General features: G+C 44.1%; 1 protein-coding gene across 1 annotated transcript in view; it reads left to right on the top strand.

The window, feature by feature from the left end:
- The window catches only part of ADAMTS9 (ADAM metallopeptidase with thrombospondin type 1 motif 9), a 223,766-nt gene that overhangs the window by 13,050 nt on the left and 198,048 nt on the right, over window positions 1-12,668 (top strand). The window contains exon 7 of the mRNA XM_044675724.1: window positions 3,287-3,423. Within this exon, the coding sequence (XP_044531659.1) occupies window positions 3,287-3,423 (137 nt within the window). The remainder of the gene's footprint in view (window positions 1-3,286; window positions 3,424-12,668) is intronic.

Here is a 12,668-nt window from a genome sequence, read left to right as displayed (position 1 = left end):
CTCTCTCTCTCTCTCTCTCTCTCTCTCTCTTTCTCTCTCTCTCTCTCTCTCTCTCTTTTAAACCTTACCTTCTGTCTTAGAATCCAATTCTAAGTATCTATTCCAAGGCAGAAGAGCAATAAATGCTAGGCAGTTGGAGTTAAGTGACTTGCCCAAGGTCACACAGCTAGGATGTGTCTGAGGCTAGATTTCAACTCAGGACCTCCCATCCCCAGGCCTGGCACTCTACAGTGCCACCTGGCTGCCCCTACAATTGATGCTCTTAAGGAGCAGTCTTATTGGGGGGTGGTGAGGATCCACCACCAGATTTTTTTTGAGGGGTGTCCATGAATTTGGGTGAGAAAAAAAATAACATCTCTACCTTTACTAAGCATTTCCCTCACTTCTTTAACCATTGTTCTGAGAAGGAGACCACAGGTTTGCTAAGACTGCCAAAGGAATCGCTGACACAAAGAAGATTAAGAACCCCTGATTTAAATGGTCTCTGGTTTTGACGATAAAGTCTATTCATATCTCCCTTAATTCATTACATAAGATCCCTGGGCTTCCCACTTCCCAAATATGATTGTGGAGATGTGTGTAGAATTTAAGTTGGAAGACTAGAGGAGCAGAGAAGCACCAAGGTCCTGGGTCAAGAACTGAAGGGGGTCTCAGAAGCCATGTCATTTTATAAGTGAGGAAACTGAGGCCCAGGGAGGTAAAGTAGTTTGTCCATCTAAGGCAGGATTCCCAAAGTGGGCGCCACCGCCCCCTGGTGGGTGCTGCAGTGATCCAGGGAGGCGGTGATGGCCACAGGTGCATTTATCTTTCCTATTAATTGCTATTAAAATTAAAAAAAAATTAATTTCCAGGCGGCTAAGTAATATTGTTCTGGAAAGGGGGCAGGAAGCCAAAAAAGTTTGGGAACCAATGATCTAATTGGGAACCACTGATCTAAGGCATCTTCCATTGCACAGGCAATAAGCATTTTGTAAGTGCTAGTAATACAAATGCAATAAATTAAATACGCTCTACTCAAGTGGAACTTAATAGCCTAATAAAGGCTTAGATTCTATGGTAATAAGTGACAGGGCTAGAATTTGAACCCAGGTCAAGAGCAGTATGGTACCTTAGAGGGAACACTGGATATAATCAGAAGACCTGGGTTCAAATCCTGCTCGAGGCCACTTAAGGTTTCTCTGGTCTTCAGTTTTCTAATCTGTCTTAATGAGGAAGTTGGAATAAATCAGGGGTTCTGACCTTGGGTTCCAGGACCTTGTAGGTTGGTAAAGAAAAATATTTTGTTTCATGTATTTTAACATAATTGGTTTCCATTGCAATCTAATGCATTTTATTTTATGCATTTAAAAACATTATTCTGGGAAGGGGTTCATGGGCCTCACTGGGCCATTGCCAGAAGGGTCCAGGACACAAAAAAGGTTAAGAGCTCCTGCAATGGGGGCAGCTAGATAGCACAGAGGATAGAGCACCAGGCTTGGAGTGGGGAGGACCTGGGTTCAAATCTGACCTCAGACACTTCCTAGCTGGGTGACCCTGGGCAAGTCACTTAACCCTGCTTGTCTAACCCTTGTCACTCTCCTGTCTTAGTGCTGATACTAGGACAGAAGGTAAGGGTTTAAAAATTCATGCAAAAGGTAGCCTATGGGGTCTCTTCTGGTTCTCTATCTATGATCATTAGACTCTTAATCAGGCTCCCTTCCCACACTATTACACACCTCCCCATTTCCTTTATCTTCTCAAACTGCTTTGCCCCTCTGATACCCCAACAAATTGAAAAGCCTCAGAATATCGTAAGATGACTGAAAATGATCTCTTCTTTCATCAAGTCCCATTTTATAAACTCCTGCCTGCCCTCAAGTTACCCCACTAAGCCAGTCAGTCCTGTTGCCTTGTGGGGGTTTCCCACCCATCTTCTGTGATTTCTTGTGCTTTGTTTGTGCCTCTGTGACTGAATTAGACATGCTTGGGGGGGAGGGAGGGAAATTGCGTTTGCTTAGATGTTCCTGCGCTCGGTGGCAGGGACCCAGAAGCATTTGTCCTCCTTCTCTCGTAGAACAAAAAGTGTTTTGTCCTGCACCTAAAGCTGCTGCCGTTTTAAGGCAAAGCCCACGCAGGGTGTTGAGCCTTCGTCCGGGTGGTCGCAGTGAGGAGGCCTTTGCTTCTTGACCTCCCAATATCCAGCAGTTCCTGCATCATTTGACGAATTATTTAAACACAGTAAGGGTGGAAGGGCTTTGGGGTCTTCTTCTATCAGGCGAGCCTCAGTTTACCCATGAAAGCTATGTGTTCAAAGTCCGTTGGGTTGATGTGAACTTTTATTCTCTCTTGTTGAACTGGTCTGCTCAGTGATACGCCTCTGAGGCTGATAGCATTGGAAAAAGTGACCTGCTCTCTTTTGGTGTAGTTGTGTTGGTGGTGGTAGGCTCTGGGCAGTGATCGATGACCATTGTAAAAATCTAATCCTTTGTGGCTTTAAATTCTATCAATTGGGCCATGCCAATCAATGGGGATTCAGAAGCGTCTCTAGGGTGGAAGCTAACCCTTGACTATCAAGTAATTCCAAGAACGAGGAACTCAAGGGAGAACTTATTTCTCCCTTAAAATGAAAGATCAGTGGTTGGTTCAGTCACTTCCTAGCTGTGTGACCTTGGGCAAGTCAGTTGACCTCCATTGCCTAGCCCTTACCCCTTTAAACTAACACACAATATCGATTTTAAGATGGATGGTGAAGGTTTTTAAAAATAATTTTTTTAAAAAAGATCAGGAATTCAGCATGAACAGAATAGACCCAGCTATGAGTGAAAAGCTACCATGAGTTAAACCCCCCAGTAGCCACTTGGACCATCTGGTCAACAGAAGGACTGATTCATCACTGACTCCTTTTGGTTGAATTTAGTAAGCATTTTATTGCAGCCCTACTATGTTCCAGGCACTCTCCTAATTTCTTCCTGTGACATGCAGTTCTTTCCCCCATTAGTTGGAGGAAGCAGCGCCACATAATAGAATGAGGGCTGGAGCTCTTGAGTCAGGGAACCTGGTTTCAAACTGTGCGTGAGTCCAAAGACAAACTCCTTTGACCATTCGATGCCACCTTCCCAACCAGCAGAATCCATTCTTGGATTCTCTTTGGAGGTTTGGCCTTCGAAGACCGGTGAGGCAGCCTTGCCCTTTCCTAACTCGAGAAATGGCTTGGAAGCCCAGACCAGTTTGGTTCCTCCCCAGCCAGTCTGAATGGTTCTTCCAAAGGTTGCTGCTGGACTATGCCACTGTGGTTTCTCTCTTCCAGTTGCTTCTGCTCCCCTTCTTTGAATTCAGATGCAGGAGGCTCAGAACAGTTGGAAAGAACCATGGAATATGGCACAATCCATCAGCAGCCGTTGAAGGGATGGACAAGCAGCAGGTCATGGAAACCGCTGAAACAAGGTAGCTGTTATCCACAGAGCAAAAATAGTGGGGGAGGGGACGGGTGGGGACATTCCCAGGGAGATGCGTCAGGGATGGACTGTGCCGAGTTCCTCTGGCAACCCGTAAAGTTGGAGATTCTCTGTTGGTAGGGATAAAATCGAGTGCTTGTCTTATTTCAGTTCTCTGTGTCTTTCTTCCTTCCATGAAATTATAAGGTGTATTAGAGCTAGAAGGAATGCTAGGGAGAGTTGAGTCCAACCCTTCCATGTTACAGAGGGGGAAACTGAGGCAAATAGAGGAAAATGTCCCATAGCTATCTAGTGGTGGAGCTAGAGCTGGCCCAAAGGTCTCTCTTTCCAGGATTCCTTCCACTAGACTACGCAGCCTCATCTCATTAGGATCTTGGATCTAGGATCATTAGGATATTAGGATTAGGATCATTAGGATTAGGATGGTCCTCCCATCACTGGCTCCCTTTAGATGGCTTATGTGTGTTCTACCACTATGGTAGCTGCTTCTATATAGGTGTTTATACCCATTGGTCCCTTGGGTTTATGCGTATGTATTTAGGCTTTTCCTCTGCCTTTGATTATAAGTTCCTCAAGGGCAGGGAGCATCGTCTTCCTCCTTCCTGCTCCTCAGGCCATGGGCCATCCAGTGGAGTGGCTGGCTCAATACCACACCTAGCAGGGAAGCCAAATGGTCAACCGAGATGAACCATTTGGAAGAGTTTGCCATTGTTTTTGTAAGCTGCCTCCTGCTAACCACAGGAGCTGACCAAGACCATTGCATTTCCAGATGGCACTCTAGTCAATCAGGCAACCTAGTAGAATGGTAAGGGCTCTACACGTATTTTTAAAGCTCTGACTGTGTGCCAGACATGAAATGCAAAGAATGAAACTACCATCTTTCTCGTAGGGAATTTCCAAACTATAAGTATGCTGGAGACGGACACTCGACTTAATTCTGACTTTGGTGCAAAAGGAGAATTTGGATCTTTTAAATCAGTGAGAAAGACATGTGGCCTTGCAACAGCAAGAGTTTCTAATGCTAGAGTGGAAAGAAGGGAACATTTATACTCAAAGACTCATGGGTTCAGATTCCAGTTATACTTCCTTGAATGCGCTTGGGCAATTTGCCTCCCTGCCCTCGACCTTATTTTTATGAAATAAGAAGGGTGGAAGGCCTGGGTGCTAAGGCTTCTTCAAACTCTAAGTCTGTGATCCTGTGAAATCCAAAATTAATGTCAATTTGTTTGAGCATAAACATGTTTTTACCTTTATTTATGTGATTGGTATCCTTTGCTCTTACTTCACCTTCATTTCCAAATATATTCCTCCCCAAAAAGTTATTCCATGTAACAAAGAACAAAAAAATGGAGGACATGGTCAAGAGTGGCAAGGCTTGGGAAGGCTCGATTGGATGACACTCTGACTCTCTGGAAGGGGCACCCACAGATTCACTGGAGTATTCCAAAAGAGGATCTAGAGAAATTGCATCTTCATTCTGTCCACCCAATTATGCCCAGCCCCTTCCCTTTTTTCTTCAGTCCTGGTCTTGAAAAACAAAAATCCTATTGAGAATACTGGTCACATCCACAATCTATTTTTTTCAGCGTATTCCAGAGATTCATCTCCTTAGGATAAGCTTTTTGAGGTCAGGGGCTGATTGGGCTGATACTTTTTATCTTCTGGCCATAACAGCGTGCCTAGAACATAGCAAGTGATTAACAAATGCCTCGTCATGGATGGATAGATGGATGGATGGATGGATGGATGGATGGATGGATGGATGGAAAGTTGGGGAGGGAGGAAGAGGAAGATATTCTCCCAAATTTGATTTGAGAAGAAATGACTATTACTTAACAGGGTTTTATTTCTATGATGTGGAAAGGAAGGAATGGCCCTAGCAACTTGGATCTGTCCAACCCTTTGCAACAGAAACAGTCATGTCAGGGTTCCCCACTTGTCACCTGAAGAGCTGAGTTTGGGGAAGGGAGAAGTTGTGACTCAAGGATTCCTCTCAGCCCAGCTCATTTCTCTCACCAAAACAAATGCAGATAGACCTTGTCTAGGGCAGGAGTCCCAATTCCATTTTGTTTTTTGGTGGGACAGAGATGAGCAATAGAACCTCCAATCTTCTGTCCTGCAGGCAGTGCCTCAGGCCTACAAATTTCTTAGGGGGGGACCCTCTCCAACCATAACCTATCCCTCTGGAGTCAGGCCCATGGCTTCAGGATAAACACCCTAAGGCTAGACTCATAGGAACAGATCAGACAGCCTGAGTGCAAAGGAAATATTGATGAGAAACTCTAGACACCCAGCGGAAGACTGAGAGCCAAGATCTAGAGCTGGACAGGACTTTTAAGATTTTCTAGTTCAGCCGCCTCCCCCCCACCCCCGACCCCCTAACTATTTTACAAAGGAGGAAACTGAGATCCAGACTAAATCAAAATGACTTACACAAGGTCACCTAGGGAAGGAAAAGGAATAGACATTTCTAGACCACCTACTATGTGTCTAAAGTATACGGGATGTTCAGGGAGGACTAGCACCTCTAGAGGGAAGTTTGCCAAACATTTTTAAGGGCTGCTGGTCTACTTTTGGTGTCTCCCCATGACCCATCTCTCACCTGTGCCTCCGGGAAGCTATAGCATGGGTAGTGGCTGAACCTCAGCAAACTGTCTCCACTGATAGGCTAACCCGGGTTAAGAGTAACCAACGTGCCTCGAACCCATTCGTGAGTTAGAGGAGCATCTACCCCAGGCCCATGAGGACTTCTCTTAGTGGAAAGGATGTTTAAATACAATTTGTTCCAATGACCTTGCTGAAACTGGTGCTGTGGATCACTTGGTGTTGGGTCAGATATCAGTGGTGCCAAAGTCATCCACTGCATCCCAGGCTATCGCCAATCATCCTGACTTTTGTCCTGCCACTAAATGTGGATGACTGGAAGGGAGGGTGAAGCTATTCTGCCTTACTTAAATCGAATTCACATACAAGTCAAGATATCACATGATATCCCTGGTCTTCTTCCAAATGAGGGACAAACAACAACTTTGGGCCAGGCTCCATGCTGAATATATATATATTAATATATATTTACACACACACACACACACACACACACACACACACACACACACACAGAGTAGAGCTGGCATTTGAAGCAGGTCCTCTGTCTCCAAATCTGGGGATCTTTCCACTCCTTCCTCAACCTCTCTTTATCTCTGATATCTCTTTATTGTCTTTTCCATCACCTGAATTTCCTGCTGTATCCTTCTTTTCCCTGCCAAGTCTATAACAAAGAATTCAAAAGGAAAAGAATTGAAAAAAATCAGCAAAAACTGGTCAATAATTTGAAGAAATCTGACATTCTAGACAATGTTCCCCAGCCATACATAGATCACACCAGGAGTAGAGTGAAGTATCTTTCTGAGAAACCCTTCTCATATCTGGGTCTATTCTCCTTTCTAATAGTTTAATGATAGTAACTGCTCTTTATAGAGTACTTCAGTTTGCAAAAGTCTTTTCTACAACGTGGCTCATTTGAATCTGGAAACAAATACCCTGGGTGGTAGGTGCTATAGGTTTTGATATCCCCATTTTAGAGCTGAGCAAACAGTTGCATTTTTGGCTTTGAATCCCCCAAAATACCCAGTCCATATTCTTCTGCTGATTGGCTACTTCCATGATCTACCCATGATCACACACAGATAGTAAATAATAGAGGTGGAATAAGAACCCAGGGGTTCCTGTCTCCCCAGCCTAACATACCGTCCACCTCGATAGCGAGAGATTCCTTCCCTCCAAAGACATTGGTTAAGAGCCTGGAGTGTCTGAGGCACTTTGTGACCTGAAATGTCAGGCACACAGAGCGCCAGACTTCCCTTCTTTTCATCCCTGAGAAGCTCACAGTCCAATAGTTACATGTGTTGAAGAATGATTTTGTTCAGATCTGGAATCACGACATCCTAGATCTCGGGCTAGAAGGGGCCCTCTAGTCCAATCCTCCCATTTTGCAGATGAGGAAACTGAGACCCAAGGAAGGGAAGTGATTTGCCTGGAGTCAAACAAGTTATAATGATCAGAGATGGGATTTTAATCCAGGCTGTCCGACTCCATTTTACTTTTCCACCCTACCTTATTTCCTTTGTTTAACTTAAAAAAAAATCTATCCTATCTTCAATTCTAATAAAAAGTTTCATTTGTGGTTTTTTAAATCTGTTTTTCTGTGGTGAACATAGTTAAGAATGCGGATGTCCCACGTTCCAATTAGAGATAGTCCAATTGAAAAAGAACTGGATTTGAATCAGGAGGACCTGGGTTCAGATCTCACTTCTGCTCCTTCTAAACTATATGAATTTTACTCAGTCATTGAATGCCTCTGAGCCTTAGTTTCCTTATCTGTAAAATGAGTGGGTTGGATTTTGAGGGGTCCTGAGAGTCCCTTCCAACTCTAAAGCTAGGATGTAATGATTTGAGGGACTTAGCCAGGTGCGTGAAAGTCTCACTGTTCATCAGTCAGTCACCAAGCATTTCCTGAGCACCTCTTATTTGTCAAATGTTATGCTAGGTCTTGGGATACAAAGGCAAGAAAACAAACCAAAAAAAAAAAACCTTCCTTCTTTAGATTTTGGTTGTGTGTCTCCTGCAGGCACCTTAAACAGGGTGTTAATAACTTGAATTTAGGTAGCACTTTTACAGTCTTCAAGTAATCCTTTGATGTATATAACCTGAGGCAAGCTGTTGTGCCCATTTTACAGATAAGAAAGCTGAGGCTTGGAGTAGGGAAGAGGGCTTACAAAGGCCATAGTGCTAGGATTTAAATGAAGGAGATGGTGATCCTGGGATGAATAAAAGAAATGAGATTAGAACCTGGAATCTTCAGATTTCCAAAGCCTGTACTCACTCCAATTCACCAGGGTAATGGCAGTGATTATTGTCTTTACTCGTGAGGGCAAAGTAGATAACCATTATTCTTAGTTTATTTGTTGTTTAGCCATTTAGACATGTCGGACTCTTCATGTCCACATGAACACCAATGCTATCCATGAAGTTTTCTTGATAGAGATACTGGAGTGGTTTGCCATTTCCTTCTCCAGTGGATTAAGGCAGACAGGCTAAGTGACTTGCCCAAGGTCACACAACTAGTGTCTGAGACTGGATTTGAATTCAGGTCTTTCTGACTTCAGGCCCAGTGCGCTATCCGCTGAGATACCTAGCTGCTACCTTAGTTTAGTAGAGAAGACTGTTTGACAGAGCTGAGCCCAAAGGGACCGAGAAACAAGGACTGATATGTTTTGAGGGGAAGGGAGCCTGTGGTGTAAGGGAGGACTGGATAGCCAAGAGTTGGCATGAAGATACTAGCCAAGAGTACCAGAGTTCCTTTCTTTCTTTCTTTCTTTTTTTTTCTTTTTTTTTTTTTTTAAATAAACCCTCACCTTCTGTCTTGGAGTCAATACTGTGTATTGGCTCCAAGGCAGAAGAGTGGTAAGGGCTAGGCAATGGAGGTCAAGTGACTTGCCCAGGGTCACACAGCTGGGAAGTGTCTGAGGTTGGCTTTGAACCTAGGATCTCCCATCTCTAGGTCTGACTCTCAATCCACTGAGCCACCCAGCTTCCCCCTTAAGTTCCTTCTTAATTTTTGTTTAGGTCTGAATTTGTCAATATTATTCCCTAAGAGATTCCCAGTTTTCTGAACCTTGGAGTTATATGACCTGAATTCAAATCTCATTATGATTCTTACCTTGGTCAAGCTTAACCTTGAGCCTCAGTTTCCTCATAAATAAAAGACTAGATAGTCTCGAAGAGTGTTTTCCAACTTTAAACCTGTGATCCTACAGCGCCACAAATAAAGATTCAAGAAACATTTCTTAGCTGTGGACTAGCTGCAAGACGGTTGTCAGACAAAGACAACAAAGAATCACCCTCCTGCCCTCAGAGAGCTTATTTTCTACTTCAATTTGATTTTATGTTGGTGGCATACTTTTTTATGACATATTTTTTTTAATAATTTTTAAAGCTATTTTTATTTTCTTTTTTCCCCAATCCATTTTCTTAAATTGTATTCCTCTTTTTGTTCCTTCTATTTCAGTCTTCCTTTTTACCATTTTCCACTAGCTTTAAAGGAAATGTTTTTTAAACCCTCACCTTCTGTCTTAGAATCAATACTGTGTATTAGTTCCAAGGTGGAAGAGTGGTAAGGGCTAGACAATGGGGGTTAAGTGACTTGCCCAGGGTCACACAGCTAGGAACTGTCTGAGGCCAGATTTGTTCCAAGATGGAAGAGTGGTACCGGTCAGGCAGTGGTTTAGAGTGACTTGCCCAGGGTCACATAGCTAGGAAGTGTCTGAGGCCAGATTTAAATCTAGGGCCTCCTAGACCTGATATTCAATCCACTGAGCCACCCAGCTTGCCTCCCCCCCTCACTGGCTTTTTAATTAATCATTTATTCTGTCTTTTCTATGGGGCATTTTTATTTGCTTTCTGATTTCAGCCTTCGTAGTGGGTGAATCCTCTTCTTTCTCCTTTATTATCAGTCTGGCCTTTGTTCTGATGGCCAAAAAGCTGATCCTGACAATCCCTGGGAGAGAAGCTCCCCATCTTCCCCCAAGCCCAGGCTACATCTCCATGAACAGAACCAAGGGAGAAATAGAGGCCAGAATCGGGGTAATTCCAACGAAGACAAATAGGGCCTTGTTGTGGCCTCTTTTCCCCCTTTGTCTAATTGACTTGTACTGGCCACATCTCTCTATTTTGTTAACAAAAGGGGAAACCCACAGTTCCCTGGGATTTCTCTAAATTCTCCTCCCCAAGAATTTAAAGGAACAGGATTTGTCATCAGCGGAGGCATAGAAGAGCTAGCTTCTAACCAGAAATGGAAATGAAAGAGAACTCTGAAGTTTGGGAGTCGAAGGCCAGGACCTCTCCGCATTTTCCCTACATCTCCCCTTCTTTCTCTTGCCTGCACCCCTGTTACGCCAGCTTAGCAGCTTCCCCACCCCGAAGTGGGCAGCCACTTCCTTCTGCTGCCTTCTCACTTCGGACTGACCCAGCTGCTTTATCCCATGCGCCTCGGGCTTAGCGCCTTCACTCCTTCTCATGTCAGCACCTACCTGTCTGCTGTCCCAGCGCCAAGCTTTCCTTGTTCTCTGCCACAGATAAAGGGATGAATCAGATGACAGATCCCTGCTAATGCCAGTCCCTTCAGATAACCATAATACCAGCTCAGTAATTCTACTTTTAAGTCTGTGTTCTACCTTTGCCCAGTCCCCGAGGAACAGAAACAATAGCCGTGGCTATTTTGGGCATCTTGGCCTGATGATGACGGAGGAGCTATTTGGGGTTAAGTGAGTGGGTGGGACCCATCAAAGGTCTTTCCAATAATTCTCCAGGAGGCTGCCTCTCGAGGAGGCTTGTCTCCTTAAGTGAAGAATCACAGAAAATGCCTTTGTGTTACTGAGAAGGGATCATCACGTTGATTTCTGAACTCAGGGTCTCTTTAATTGCGCAGGAGGGGTTTGAAGTTTGGAACCCCACATCCCCCAAGTTCTCTGGAGCTCTGAATGACAACTGGAAAGTTGCAAAGCGTTTAGGGAAACCTGTCATCCAGAACAGAGCTGGGGCAGAGATCTCTTTTTCCTCTGCTTCAGTCCTTTTCATAGGACGGCTAAAAGTCATAATCAAAGTTCAATTGAAAGTCTTTATTAAATGCCTGTTATATACTAGGTGAGTCAACTAGCATTTATTAAGCGTCTATACTGCCTTCCAGGAATTGTGCTAAGTAAACACTGAGGGTACCAAGCCAGGCATGAATTCCCTCTTTGCCTTCAAGGAGTATTCGTTCTAACGAAGGAGACAACATGCAAATAACTTGCTAAAAACATGAGATTTATTGAATATTTGGAAGGCAATCTGATCTGAGAGGGGAAGGGACTAGGAAAGACCTCTTGTTCAATATAGGACTTGAGCTGAGACTTAAAGGAAGCGAGGGATTCTACAAGGCAGAAGTGAGCAGAAAGAATATTCTAAGGATGGGCCACAGAGTCTGGTGATGGAGCGTTAACAGTGGTGAATGGGATAGGTTTTAAAGAGCCTTAAATGCCAAACAGAGGAGTTTTATATTGTTTTGTTTTTCACTTGTTTCAGTTGTGTCCTACTTTTTTTGATCCTTTTTGAGGTTTTCTTGATAAAAAAGACTAGAGTGATTGGCCATTTCTTTTTGCAGTTTGTTTTACAGATGAGGAAACTGAGGCAACCAGGATGAAGTGACTTACCCAAGTTCATACAGCTATTAAGTGTCTGAGGCCAGATTTAGACTCAGGAATCTGAGTCTTTCTGGCTCCAAGCTCTAGTTTGGGAGTCAAAGACCAGGACCTCCCTGCATTTTCCCTATATCTCCCCTTTTTTCTCCTCCCCACACCCGTTAAGCCAGCTTAGCAGCTTTCCCACCCCGAAGTGGGCAGTTAGTTCCTTTGACTCCCAAACTCTAGAGCTCCCTGGCTCTAGCTACTGTGTCACCTAGCTGCCCCCTGAATTTATGTTGCTCCTGAAAGTCCTATGGAGACATGGGACTCATTTGGCATTGTGGCATAATTGAACCAATGCTTTTTTTGTTTGTGTGTTTTTAAACCCTTAACTTCTGTGTATTGGCTCCTAGGTGGAAGAGTGGTAAGGGTGGGCCATGGGGGTCAAGTGACTTGCCCAGGGTCACACAGCTGGGAAGTGCCTGAGGCTGGATTTGAACTAGGACCTCCTGTCTCTAGGCCTGACTCTCAATCCACTGAGCTACCCAGCTGCCCCAGGAATAAGAGACTTTCAACAAACCCAAGGAATTCTTTTTTGTATTCAATATATTTCAAGATAGAGTAAATCAAAGGCATATAAATGGTGTGATTGTTGACTCAGAATCTTTTAAGGGGAAAAAAATAGATGCTAAAGGTCTCTGGGCTCATTATCATCCACATCACACCCAGCTTCAAATTTGTGGTTCTGTCCAATTCGAGATGCTGCATTGGAAAGAAATGGAAATTGGTCCTCCCAGTGTGGAAGAAATTCAGTCTGCTCCGCCTGACCTCCAGGATTTGACTCCTGAGGCCAGAGTCTTAAACGTTTGACCTTGTTTCAGGAATGTGGCTTTTACATTTTCCAGGGAGCAAGTCGCCCACCCCGAAATCAATGTTCAGGTGAAATGGGGTGCTAGCAGTATAGCTTGACAGGCAGAGGAATGAGAGAAGGAAGGAGACGGACCTTAAGGGAATG

Source organism: Gracilinanus agilis, chromosome 1 (assembly GCF_016433145.1).
Source record: "Gracilinanus agilis isolate LMUSP501 chromosome 1, AgileGrace, whole genome shotgun sequence".
Lineage (NCBI taxonomy): Eukaryota > Metazoa > Chordata > Mammalia > Didelphimorphia > Didelphidae > Gracilinanus > Gracilinanus agilis.
The sequence above is the reverse complement of the archived record's forward strand: the minus strand, read 5'-3'. Positions and strand labels throughout refer to the sequence as shown.